This window comes from Lutjanus erythropterus, chromosome 11, assembly GCF_056507025.1.
Source record: "Lutjanus erythropterus isolate fLutEry1 chromosome 11, fLutEry1.hap2, whole genome shotgun sequence".
NCBI classification, from domain to species: domain Eukaryota; kingdom Metazoa; phylum Chordata; class Actinopteri; order Lutjaniformes; family Lutjanidae; genus Lutjanus; species Lutjanus erythropterus.
Genome location: NC_139327.1, coordinates 39,612,795 through 39,627,139, shown reverse-complemented (window position 1 = coordinate 39,627,139; position 14,345 = coordinate 39,612,795). Strand labels below are relative to the sequence as shown.

The 14,345-nt window shown below is 40.4% G+C and overlaps 1 protein-coding gene across 1 annotated transcript in view; it reads right to left on the bottom strand.

Moving 5' to 3' along the window:
• The window catches only part of mcama (melanoma cell adhesion molecule a), a 72,420-nt gene extending 58,511 nt beyond the window's left edge, over positions 1-13,909 (bottom strand). The window contains exon 1 of the mRNA XM_084730100.1: positions 13,775-13,909. Within this exon, the coding sequence (XP_084586226.1) occupies positions 13,775-13,823 (49 nt within the window). The 5' untranslated portion in view covers positions 13,824-13,909. The remainder of the gene's footprint in view (positions 1-13,774) is intronic.
• Positions 13,910-14,345: the final 436 nt, after the last annotated feature.

Here is a 14,345-nt window from a genome sequence, read left to right as displayed (position 1 = left end):
CAAATTCAACCAATCCCTGTGAATTCTGCACAACCTTGCACTTTTGACCAAAATCCACTACTTTTCTGCAAATTTGTGTCATGGTTGTTGAGTTTTTTGGATTTGTTTTGGTGTTCTTGGTGTTTCGGTTTTCCTTGTTTCCCTTTTTCCCCCCTCCCCTTTCCTTCCAGGGCAGTGTGTGTGGCAGCGGCGGCGGTCATTGGCTGGCTCAGCATAATGAGACGCACCTGGCTCTCATCAGTGCACTTCCCCGGGTATATGAGCTTGGCCTAGTCTCCACTCCTGTGCCGGACTATTCAGTCGTTGTCGGTAATGTAGCGCAGCAAGCTTTCTAGTGGATCTTTGGTGTTTTTTCCTTCGTGACTCTAATCAACAGTGTTTTTGTGCAGCCTTCAGTTCCTCTTCCGACCGTGGGTGCAGCTCTCATGCTCCTGATCCTACGCCAGCACGGTTCCCCTCCTGCCGACCCCGCTGCGCCAGCCAGCCGACCGCGTCCAGCACCTGCCCTCGCCTTCCGTTGTTTTTTGCTTTTTGTGAAACAATAAACTCTTTGAGAACTGCTTTTATCTCGCTCTCTGCGTCTGGGGTCCTGGCCAAACTCTGAACCTAACAGTTTGATCATCATAGCTTCCAGCGAGTTCCACCAATCACAGCAGTCCGCCGCGCAAACATCACGCATGTACGTCTGAATGAAACAACTCAGTGTTTTGTTTTATTATTCACTATTTTTTGCATTTCTATATATATTTTTTACTTTGTCGTGGGTACTGAAAAGAACATATTTGTTGCTGTGACTGACATTTGTCAACGCTCTGTGCACTTTTATTTTATAATTTTGTGTGGTTCTTGAGTTTGAGGTCCAAAAAGACTTTACTTCTTTGTGAAATACCCCTCGGGTGACCGTCTTCATTTACACCTTTTTTTAATTTTTGTAATTCTGAGCATCTTTGGTGAGGTTAGTTAGAACATTCAGGACAGAGTGTGGTTTTGTTTTCCCTGGAACAAAAAGAAATTCTACTTTCTTTTTAAATTTTCTCTTGGTCCAGCAATTTGATTTTAAAACATGCCTAAAAGCATCGCAACATGCACTGCAATTTTTAGAAAAGCTGCTGTGAAATCAGGCATTTTAGGCCGCAACAATTCCAACAAAGGCCTGTGAAATCACACACGGCTGAAAGCAACAGTACTTTTGTAGAAGTGGTTCGATGACATTAACCTTGAGAGAAAAAGAGCGGAGGATCTACACGACACGATAAAGGCCACATACGATGTCACCTCATAACTAAATTGATCAGGAGACGAGACACATCAGGATCTGAGTGACTCTGCTGAGGTGACAGTGACTGATTGATCACATCAGATGCTCGCCTTGTGGTAATTAATCAATTGCTTTTAGTGTGGATGTCATTAATTCAAACTGCTGTTTGTGGTGTTTTATGACTTCTGCAGGTCGTCCACTCACAACGCGCTCTGTTCAACAGTGTGAGGCTGCAATTCAGGTTCCACATGGTGACTGTGGAAAAACTCCACAAAGTATAAAGTACATTTACCAAAGTACCGTACTTAAAGACAGTTCTGAGGAGTTAAGTTTATGATGTTTATGTTACTTACATACTTAATATAGCGTACTGCTGTGGACAGTAGCAGCAGTAAAACATATTTTGGCCATTCAAAATAGCCGTTCTCCACCAGCGCGTCCCAGAAGCAGCTCTCCGCTCCACTTCAAATACACACCAAGTCTATTTTTGACAGATGCTGTGTCAATGAGCACACAGCAGATCAAACAGGCAGGAAGCCACAGAAAAGGAAGGAAGAATCTGAAAAAATTTTCAAAATAAAAGACCCCGTCCAGACTCACGATCATAAAGACATATGGAAAAGAACCACGTAGCCTGCTCATCCATGGTAGAAGCACAAAGAGCAAGGAAAGAGGACCTAAGCAACTAAATGTGAGCAAGTAAACACACTCAGGTGGGAAAAACACTCCGCTGCTGAAACGCTTCTGACACGCTGCTGGTGGGGTTTGCAGCCGTGCAGATCAGCGGCTCAGAACCGTGGCGCAGACGTGCCGTGCTTGGTGGAATCAACCAATAAGAACGCAGGCGACATAACATCTGGGTAAATCCACTGTGACCTCTGTGTGCAGAAACTGATCCACGTAAACACAGTGTGAGAACATTTATTTCTCCTTTAAACTGAAGTTTAAGGGACAAGACAGACTGGATGTCCACATTACAAGCTGTGAAATGTTCTTTCAAGTATAGACAGATTTTTATATTTTAGGTCTTGAGGTAAATAATCAAGCAGATAACTGTGTTCACATGGCTGTGTGACAAAAATCGCCTGTCCAACCAGGCAGAAACACACGTCTACATTCATCACACTGCTCCTACAATACTGCATACAAATAATCAATCCAGTGCAAGTAGAGCAGCCAAATCCGATATCTGGGATTCACAGAGGCTTTTAAGAAACAACCTTCTCAGCACTCTCCCAGCACGGTGAGAAAAAAACAGATGAGATGTGGAACCCTGGAGCACTTTCTACACCTTTTTTGTAAAAATAAATACAGAAAAACCTCTCTGTGTGGTGCTGGAGACGTTCACGTTTCTGACAGTGTGTGAAAAATAGTTTGGCGCTCTGGCACGACGCCACGGTGAGTTCATCACCCCCTGAACGCACATGGATGTTCCTCCCTCTCGTGAGTAATCTCCGACATTCCTCTTCTTGATTGAGTTTGCTTAAACAACCGTCACAAGCTCCTGAAACAGATTCTGTCTTCTCGAGGGTGGATTGTTCACCGTATGGATTTTTCACCGTGTTGAATGACGGGCTTTGAGTAACACACACAAGTGAGGGATGTTTTGGGAGACTTCTTCAGCACCGGAGAGGTAGTCAATACAGGAGAAATTCCCTCCCAGAAGGCCGGGGATCAAACTACAGAGGCAGCTGTTGGGTATAAAATCCCACTCAGACATCCACCATCCACCGACTGCAGAGATACACCAGACGTGCAAGACGAGGCTCTTGAAAACCCTTCAGTTTAGGCTTAAGGGTGGATGTCAGCTCTGCTCCTGCCAGCTAAACAGCTACAGCTTTGATTTTTCTAAAACATGTCTTGGATCTTCAAAGCACACACAGGCTTTAAACCAAAGACTGAAGCAACAAACATCACCGTGAAACTCAGTTTTCAGAACAAGTCAATGCAAACAAAATGAGTTTTGCCAGTTTCAGTCCAGTCGGAGCAGCTCGGGAGGTGTGTTTTTACACATTTAAGGAGGCAATCTTCAACTTTTTTTCTTCAGAAATGAATGTCTGCTGTTTATAACAAAAGTAATCAGGCCTGTTGTGTCGGTTCAATCTGCCCCGTCTCTGCCTCCCTGTTCTGTGGGGAATAACAAAGCCACTCCATTGACCTTTTTTCAATGTTTCAACAGGTAAACATTCATCCTAACCAGATCCGCAAAATGCTTCTGTAATTTGTTTTCCTTCAATATCCAACAACATCATCAGCAACAAAATCATGAGGAATGTTTTTATATATAGTGCAAAACCTGAAGCACTGACCTTTTTATCTTTGGACAAAACCCACCATCTTTCCTTAACCTCAAAAGGGAAGTTCAGATTTTTTTTTTTTAGGATATTGTTTGAATTACCTGCAGACAGTCAGTGTATTCAGTGCAGTAGCGTCTCCAGCTGGGAGAAGCAGCACAGGAGCTAAACAGTGACCTGAAGTGGTTGATGGACTGATCAGAAAGCACTTAAAATAAGGCTCACCTAAAAATCTATATCAGTTTAGGTGTTGACTGTGTAGGGATGGTTTTGTTTAAAAACTTATGATAACCAGATGACCAGGATCAATACCCTTCAAGTGATACCAATACAAAAAGAGTGCATCATTCAAAGCTAGCAGCTACATGCAGGCTGTGATGTAGTGAAGCTGAGCGTGTTGTATTTCAATAATTAGATGAAAATAAAATAAATAAAGACTGTTCTGCTTGTTGAAAGTGAAAATACAAATTAATAGATGGCAGTCTGGAAAGATCAGACGCTTTCTACTCATAAATTAAAAATCCTTTATTAATTTATGGATACGCCAACATGTTTTGGCTCAACTGAGTCTTCATCAGGGAATGATGAATCAGCACCTGATTTATTTATTTATTTGCTATTTCTTACACCACCAACACTTACTTGTTTGACCCAGTGCAGCACTTCCCTATTTTTTTTTCTTCACTTTTCTTTTCAAACTTCCAGACTGTCCAATCTTCTCAGCCAATTCCAATTTCAGATTTTTTTTAAGCATCTGACCTGCCGATTCTGATTTTGGCCGATTCTGATTTCTTCTGCGTATAATTGGCAGCACTTACAAACATTTTTTGCAACTTTTCTTGTTAAAATTAAAATCGGATGTTCTGGTGTCTGGCTGGTCGATCAGTTCATCTCTACTCATCTCCATCAAACACATCTCGCTCCACTTCATCACACCACAGACTGTATGGGTTGTACACAGCTGCTGCTGTGGTGGGTCAGTGAGCTGCGAGCAAAACCATACAAATACCAATTATTCTCTAGATGCAGGTACAAAAGGATTGAATGCAGGTATCATTTGACTGGAGACATTTCAATACTGCTTTGTGTTTGGTACCAACATCCAGCCCTAGCACTATATTTGGAATATTTTCACTGCTTGACCTTGCCGTCACACAGCTTTTTCCAATGTGAAACCGCCATAATATAAGCTAAGTATCACTTTCTCCAACCAACCAAACACTACTGGCAAAATCAGTCATTTTGATGCCTTGATCAGTTACTTTGCTTGTGTTATTGTGTGACTTTGATGAATACAAACTAACCCTTTAAAACACTGAAGTCACACAATAACACAAACCAACTGTCCAATCAAGGCAGTGGCAGACCATCCATCCACTCACATGTTCTGTCACATAAAATTTGTGATTTTGTCAATGGAGTCTGGCTGGTTTGGAGAGAGCATTATTTGACTGGTATAACAGTGTTTTCCAGAGAAAGCTGTCTGACAACAAGGTAAAAGGGTGAAAAAGATTTTTTTTTTTTAAGTGACTAAAATACATTTGTCTGCTGACCCAGTACATCGCTTAGCTTCCTACACCGGTTCTCCTGCTGCTTCCCAAAACTAGGGGTGTGTCTACTACCATCTACTTCATACAACCTCACTTCAAATAATCCGAACTATCCCTTTAACCGAGTGTGCATGTCCACAGACACTGTTGAATAAATGCAGACAAAAGCTCTAAAGCTTGACTAATCAGTGAAAGTCATAAAGAGAGTTAATTCAATAGGATGTATTTGATTGTTCAGCTTGCTGACATACATGTTAGTTCAATTAACTCACATATGTCTAATGTCATATACAGCGAAGGCATCATTATAATACCACAGGGATCAAACAGCGCACTCTCTTTAATGAAAACAATGAGCCGATACATCGGATTATACGGCTGTCATGGCTGCCTATCACTCAGGCAAATGCACTAATCCCACATGAACAACTGCAGCCAACAGCTGCACACTTCCTGCAACATTCAGACGAGGCCAGCAGCAGAGCGGAGGAGGCCTTCTCAGGCATTCAGCCACCGAGACGGAAGAACAGGAGGTCAGGGACACCAGCCATTATTTACATGTGGAAGCTGACTCACTACCTTATGAATCATTTTAGATACTTTACTACTTTACTTACTACTACAGCACTTTTCCTTATCTGGCTACTATGAATGATTAATGATTTCAGCCAGAGAGGAAGTTTTTCTAAATATAACACAAATATGAATAGAATCTCAAAAAAAAAAAAAAAAAAAAAAGACCAAGATTTGGAGCAAACACTCACAGTTTATGGTAACAACATGGTTCCAGTTCCTTACTCAGTTATAAGTATTCCCGGCACAGTTATACCTCTAAACATTTATTTACACATGAAAATAAGAGCAGTTTCTTCTTTATGCAGTCTGACCTTGTGGTCAAACCCCATTTAAATATGTCAAGTATAAGATTGGTGGTTTGAATAATTTAATTCAATCCAATTTTTCACTCTACAATATCAATAAATCTACATAAAATCACAATAAACAATTAACTAAATTGCCTCCCATAACTTTTATGTTGAGGAGCACCACACAATCACAGTGTTTACAACTAAAACATGATGCGTAACATAATGTTTATTCTCTTTCTTGATTCATCTAATCATGATTTCAAATGTCAAAGAAAATGGTGTAAAATGTTGCAGAGCTCAAGGTTACATCTTCAAACTGCTTGTTTTATGTGACTCTCTGTGCAAAGATATTCAACTGATGATGAGATATGATGAAATAAATCAGAAAAACAGGAAATTCTCACACTTGAGCGGCGGCTGTTATTTGGTCTTTTTGCTTGATTAATGACCTGAATGACAAATTCACTTGTTGTTATTCATTTTCTGTCAGTGAACTAATTATTTCACTAATCATTATTGCAGTTATTAACAATGTCGCACTTTTCTGAAGGACAACCTCGAGGGCATCACAGTCACATTGCTTTAACTGTGTGTTAATTATATCAAAAGGAAACTCCGGGGTCGTGTCCACCAAAGTATTTACTGAAAACGCCAGCCCACAGAATTAACGGTTAATTCATGTGTTCATTACTTAATCCCAACAAATACTGAATGAAAGGTAAAGGACTTGTTCTGGATGATGGAAGACTGAAGGACATAGGAAGAGTGGACAGACCCGATGGTCTATGTAGGTTCATGAGATTTCGTGGGCGAGGAAACATCTCAGCCGGCACAATCGTTTAGTTCAAGAACTGGAGGTGGACGGTACCCGACTCAAGGAGAATGTTCGTATGAGCAGGACGCAGTTTGTGACAAGCTCAGACATTTTTCAACTCTCTGCAGCCATGATTTAGTACAAAGCAACGCTTCATACATCTATTAGACGAGACAGGTGCCTATGAGAGAGGAGAGTCAACCAAAAAGTTGCAAAAGAACTCCTGCACACTGTCTAACTTGCAATAAACCATTTATTCACAAAGTTTCGGCGCTAGACCTTCATCAGGTTTCAGCAGGTTTGCTTGATGAAGGTCTAGTACCGACACATCGCAAATAAATGGTATAACGCAAGTTAGACAGTGTGCTGGAGTCCTTTTGCAACTGTCTGCAGTCAGAAAAGAAACAGCAGAAAATAGACTTTTAATGCCTCGCCACACTGTTGGCATTTGTAGCATGGCGTAAATATGTGGCGCTCCCATTTCAAACAATTCAAGTAATATGCTGCTGGAAAAAATCTTTTGACGGACACGCAGCTGAAAATGTGCAGAATTTAAGAATGTGTTACTCTGGGCCAAGTCTGGGGCAAAGTGCTTCACACATTTGACAACATGAACAACCTTAAAATGACTTCAGACAAGCTCTCCATCAAGGAGTGAAGTGAGTTGTTTCCTAGAAGCTTCACTGAACACAGCGGTAAACCACGACATCCCCTGGCTCTAAAAAAGCTTGTGGTGGTCATCCATTAAGGAGAGCAGCTGAAATGTCCTCACATACGAGACTCACCAAGTCCACAAACAAGTTCAGGATTTGTTTGAGTCATGTCAGAGCTGTTTTAAATGATGTCAGTCCAGAACATTAATATGTCAAACTACCCTTCATCACCACAGTCACTTTCTACATCAGTCACTAGAAGAACCAGGCTCAGTTAATAAAGGGAGCATCTTTCCACTGCGGTGGAAAGAGGTGGAAAGATTATCCACTACTAGGGCTGCAACGGATCGCAGTTGACCCGTGTCCTGTACGGATCGCCCTCTACGGTTCAGTATGAGTGTGATCCACGGACCACATGTGAGCATCATAGTTTTACTGTCACTGTTATTTTTGTATAAGTTATAATACCCGAAGTCTCAATGCAGAGTTGCAGTGAAAAGACAGGACAGACGCTGCTGTGCATCTCTGTGAAGAGCGACTGATTTAAAAGCCATCACATCACCTTGAGTGAAATCCAGACCATAACTTTTTTCACTGATGTAACTCTGCTATCACCAAAGAAACAGATCATAAAACTGTGATGTTCATTGAAACTTTGGTGATATCAGCTGTCTTAACTTCTACACAGCCCCTCTCTGCTCACCGGTGCAGCTCTGTCTCACCCCCTTTTTTGCTGAAAAATGATCCGATCCGTAACTCAAAACCGTGATACGATCCGAAGCGTTTTTTGATCCGTTGCACCCCCATCCACTACATATCAGAAAAACTATAAAAAAGTCAGAGATATGGCTGTGCAGATACACATCACAGATTAGTACCAACATAAAGTCTGTAAATTGAAGTCTGCTGACTCTTTTCAGCTGCAGATTAATGTTCTCTTATGAATTTTCTGCAGAAGAAGATCAGTGGCCTGTTTCATAATGACAGAACATGTCAGAGCAACACTGAGTCTAACTGATGGCTTTTTAATAGATTTGGGAGAAAGAAGATGTCAGGCTGCAGCTACACAGACAATACTTATTAGTATCGGTTTCTCCATCATCACCTGAGAAACAGCGTGGAGTAACACATGAGATTAACAGAAACGGCAACAAAATGAGTGCAGATGAAAAAAACAACAACACATGTGGCAGTCTGTTGGTTTTTTTAAGTTGGACAACAACTATCAGAGAGGGACTCACTCATATTTTTGTGCTTCTCTCATGCATAAGTACGCTACGTGGCAAAATATTTTCTTTTTTGCCTGTTTTTATGATTGCACGTCTGCACAGGGTCTTTTACTATGAAAACTGACTTGGTGTTTCTGCGTCTGACTTCCTGCCCGCTCAGTCTGCTCTGTGCAGACTGACATGGCGTCTGTCAAAAATAACTGAACGGAGAACCTGGATGGAACGAAACCTGTAAACTGAAATATGTAAGAGTTTGCCACCTGTCAAACTTTTGCTCCAGATGAATAGAGGAAGCAGCATATCACCAGAATAACTGCTAACTTTTGCTAACTGTAGCTGCTAACTGTAGCTGCATCAGTGGGCAGACTGGACTCTACAGTGGACTATTACATCTCGAGGACAAAGTGGACAACAGGCCTGAGCTAGCTAGTTAGCATTCATTAACTTCAGTCTCTGCAACACAATACACAGATGTCTTTGACTCACATTCTGTTCTAGTTCAATTTTGAATGTTCTGAACTAAAATTCTTACATACTGCTCCTTTAATTAGCATCACTGCTAACACCTGTGTTTATCTTACTAAAGAGTGAATGGATCTTTTACACAACAAAAAAATAGAAGGTTCCCCCAGAAAACTGAAATGCACTTTAAGATAAAACCTTCTTTGTGACATGAACTATGTGAGGACGTTCTTCATATACTTTCTGTTCTTTAAACGTCCTCGTAAAAGCTCTGCCACTGCTCTGATTTACTGCACAACCGCACCGCCCCGGACCACTCGCTCATTCCTGTAACACAACATGACCATCATACTGATGAACACTGGTCTGTGAAATCAATAAGAGGTTGCATCAACTCAGCTACATGTTTGGGTTTCTTCTCATGCTCAGGACGGGTTTATTTCCATGCAGGAGAAATGCTTTTAGCCACAAATTGTATTTGAGTAAGTGCCCTTCACAGTCCATTAGGGAGGAAGAGGTCAGTTTTGACAGAACCTGGTTCAGAGGCTCTTTAGGGGGACGGGGTCTCTATCACAAACCCCAACAACCTAATCCAAAATCAGACAGCTTTATTCCATCTCCAGAGGAGGTAGCGGCAAGATGGGGATTAAATAGAGGTAACCCAATTAAGACAAGGCTGATGGAGTAAAAAACAGGGGTTTAAGAGAAAAAGAGGTTTAAGGTCAAGACAGAGTGAGTGTTGTCCTGTTGTGAGATGCAACATGGAGACGGAGGTTTATATTTAATTCTGTACAGTAAATCTTGAGTTCGGTAATCCATCATGACGTCTGCCTTCAGGGCAGCAGAGGAGGGGAGAGAAGAACGGATTCACGTGAGAATCACAATTCCTGCCTTTTCTCTTAATCGATTAAAAGATTTCAAAAGTCAATTTTCGCAAATCCACACGGTGAAGAACTTGGAAAAAAGTTTGCCCCTTTCTAATCGAACAAAAAAATAACTGGATCAATAGATGGTTTCATTTCAAAAGACCTGCGGCTCAACAGCTTTGTGGCATTTTCTTGGCACTTAGAGAACGTACACAGCTGTATATTCAATTTATCTTCCTGTACTAAAATCAGCTGGTGATATTGACCCTGCAAACTCTTCAAACTCTTGTAAGGACACTGAGAAAGCTACCTTACTGTCTGGTGTCGCCTCATGACCTCACTGGCTACAGTATTGGGGCGATGAGAACTCGCCAATCAGTCTGTAGAGCGGGAACTACTGATTATACAGTTCGCATGTCTGATTAAATTGCACATTATTTCCTTGTGGAACGTCAGAATTGTCAGAAAATAGTGAGAAATGTCACAATCTCCGTCTCCACATCCACAAATTGATATTTTGTGACAAACGGTCCAAAACCCAAAGATATTTTGTTTAAAATGATATAAAACAGAAAAAATCATCAATCCCTTACAATCATGATGCTGCAAACGATCAATGTTTGGCATTTTTTCTCAAAAAATGATTAATACCATCATTAACATGAAACTGATAACTGATTTATTGCCTATCAATCAATTAATTTGTTATTTGACTCACTGTTTTGGTGAATTTGCTGTCAGTATAACACGGGCAGCTTCAACTCTCAACCTCAGGTTTTCGTACACGTCATTGCTGAGCCATAAACTACATTTGTTGATGAGTTGATCAATTAGTTGAACAGCAGGAAAATCAATCAGCAGCTTGTGAAGTGAGGAGATTTACTGCTTGTGTCTGGTTTACAGACCTGTAAGACTAAATATCTTTGGATTCTGGACAGGAGACTGGACACTGTGATGGACGTATCTGAGCATAAATTAATCATTTGAGGCAGTAATATTCAGATTAGTTATGAATTAAAAAAAAAAAAAAATCCAATAACAATTAAAGATGAAACAGTATGAAAATTTCATATCATGATTATAGTGACCAAAATGATCACGGTTATCTGAATTATTGTTATATTAATAGAATGTGTCACAAATACACACGCTTTATATTGAAAACCTCTGAACGATATGAAATGACATCATATCCTTTGTGATGTCAGTGTGATGTCAGTGACGCAAAACAAGCCCACGTCGCTGCTGCACCTGCATCTGGGAAACTCTTTCTAAGCAATGCAGTGAAATAAACTCAGTACAATAATTAAACTTTGAAACAATGATACTAACCAGTAATTTATCTTGGTTTATCATGAAACTGATCATGGTTTCATCCCTGATGAAGAAATATCAACCAACAACCCAATGATCCCTCAAATCTGTTTCTCAGACATAAAAACAAAACTTCTGCCTCTAAAATGAAAAAAGCAACCTGCATTATGTTCTGTCAAAACAGTCGGCACACATCGACCACATACCGATACAGACCAGTATAGCTGTATTGACCAATATCAGCTGATAGCTGATCGATATATCTGTCTTCCTGACCTCTAAAACTCCATGAGGAAACCAAAATATCCACAGTCCAATCCACAGCACCCTGCTGCTCTGTCCGTCCTCCTCCATCACATTTCTATTATTATCTGCTTTAAAAACATCAGACTGAAAAAATAAAAACCTCACCATGTCGTGTTTTGAGACTCTTTTCTAAGTTTGGTCCCGCGGTCAAACCACTGTGGTTGTTCAGATGTTTACAGCAGCCTTATGAAACCTTTAACAACTTCTCCAGACTCATGACACAGCCTGTAAAAACACACACTAACATGCAGGGGGAGGGATTCGATAATTACAAATACTCTAATTACTGTAATCAAGTAGTTTTTTGGGGTACTTGTACTTTTATGAGTGCTCGTACTTAAGTATTTGTCACACCATGTAATCTATTTAGTTACTTTTAAAATCATAGTTGAGTACTGAGTAAAATTTGAATAAATAGTTTGGTAGCCAATACGATGATCTCATCACTAACAGGAAATGAAAACCAGAGATACAAATGAAAAACAAAACAAAATGCAGCAGCAGGCTTAGAGCAAGAGTGTTAATGATTAATCATTAATCATTAATTGATTAATCGCAGTTAAGAATTTAACCAATTAAAAATGTATTCTTGGATGTTTAGTAGAGCTGCAACAATTAATCAATTAATCATTTTGAGTCTTTTTTTAATGGAAAGTGTAAAAAAGACACTTGAGGATGTTAACATGAACTGTAGACAACAGTGATCAACATTTTTCACCATTTTTTTTTTTTTACATTTTTCCATCCAAACTACAAATAAATTAATCGAGAAAACAACCAACAGATTAATCAATGATGAAAATAATCATTAGTTGCAGCCCTAATATTTTTAACAATAATAATCAATCATGGCAGTAATTGCAGCTTATTTGACATTGGTTTGTCAAGTGGAGCCATTTGTTGAATAAAGATGTTATTAAATGTAAAGGGATAGTCCCCACAAAAATGAAAATTTGCTAATTATCTTCTCACCCTCATGCTGACTGAAGGTCAGGTTTAGTTCTTTAGTTCAGAAAACACTGCTGGAGAAAACAGTGTTACAGAATCTCAGAATCTCTTTTTGCACCATGTTTTTATCCTGAATCTTCACTGTGGATCTTTAGCTTGGAGCCACGTTCACATGCACACTGTCTGAACGGTGTGTGTGGTGTGACGGTGTGCAAACAGCATGTTGGGACTTTAGGAGACTTGGATTACAGCAGATGAGCAGGATGGAGGCATTTTATGTTTTTAATCTGTTGTTGTGTGTAATTCTGTTGAGTTTTGTGGACTAACAAAATAAACCTGACCTTCAGTTGGCATGAGGCTGAGCAGATTATGACTGAATTGAATTTTTTGAGTGAACTGTCCCTTTAAAATGAGGAAAAAAGACAAAAACAAAAACAAAACAGAAAACAATGAAAATGAGTTTTGAATCTAATAAATTATCAGTGTTTAATCAAGTGTTTGTGTTTTCAAATAAAGAAAATTCTCGACCTGAGTTAGTAGAGGTGAGTGAAAACAGCAGAACAGAGGAACAATTAACGTTTGGAGAAACAGAAACAGTTCATGATGAATTAAACATCAACGGTTAATAAGTAGGAGGAGTTTCTGAGACAAATACTTTGTGCTTTTTTATTTAAGTATTTTTGTAACTCCAGTACTTGTACTTGAGTACATATTTTCAGTACTCTTCCCACCACTGATAACGTGCCTGTTGTACTAACGTCGTGTCTGAATGCGCAAACAGCGCTGCAGGCTGCAGCCTCGTGTCTGCACGTTAATTGGTCCGTTAAGCATCAATTACGCAGTAATTAATTACACCTTAAAACACTTTACGACGACCAAAAAGACTGAAAATGACCGAAAAAAAGAAGCTTAACTGCACTTCGACATGTGCTTCCGACACTTTATGTCAAATAGATTTCAAATTCATTACCGAAGCATACTCAAGTCCATATAAGCGCACACGAAAACACATTTATTCGATAAAAAGTTCATTAAAAAAACCTTAAAAATATGAATGAGGTTTGGTGGGAGCATCCAAGAGAAGCTCACACGTTGTTTTCTCATTCAAACTCGTATCAAACGGCTCTGCTCCTTCACTTCACTTTTTGGAAATTAAAAAAAAATAAAAAATAAAAGCATAAAAGCAGCGTGTTTAATTCAGTTTGACTCACCGCTCCAGTTGAAGAGGCACATAAGGAGGAACAGCGGTGGGAAAGCCATGTCTTTCAGGAGCTGCTTCTCGTATCCAGTCCGAAATAATGTGGAGTGAAGTGGTGTGTCGACGAGAAGTTACCCAGAGAGCAGCCCGGAGGAGACTGAGGAGGAGAGGAGGGAGGAGGAGAGGAGGAGGAGAGGAGGGAGGAGGGGAGGAGAGGAGGAGAGGAGGGAGGAGGAGGAGAGGAGGAGGAGGAGGAGGGGAGGAGGGGAGGGCGCTCAATTAAAGTCTCACACAGGCTGGCGGGGTCCTCCTCCTATTGTGGGGCTTTGTGTGTGTGTGTGTGTGTGTGTGTGTGTGTGTGTGTGTGTGTGTGTGTGTGTGTGTGTGTGTGTGTGGTGAAGCAGCTTATCGGTGTTTTCCTCTGCAACAAACTCGCGTCTCCTAATTCACACAGCGACTTCTTCTTATAGCACAAAGTCCTCAAGGTCACGATAATAAGCCCACCTTATCATGGCCGCACACCTTTTAGCCGAAACCACATGGCCTGTTAGCTGAATTCAGCTTAACTGGGACACTTTATTTAC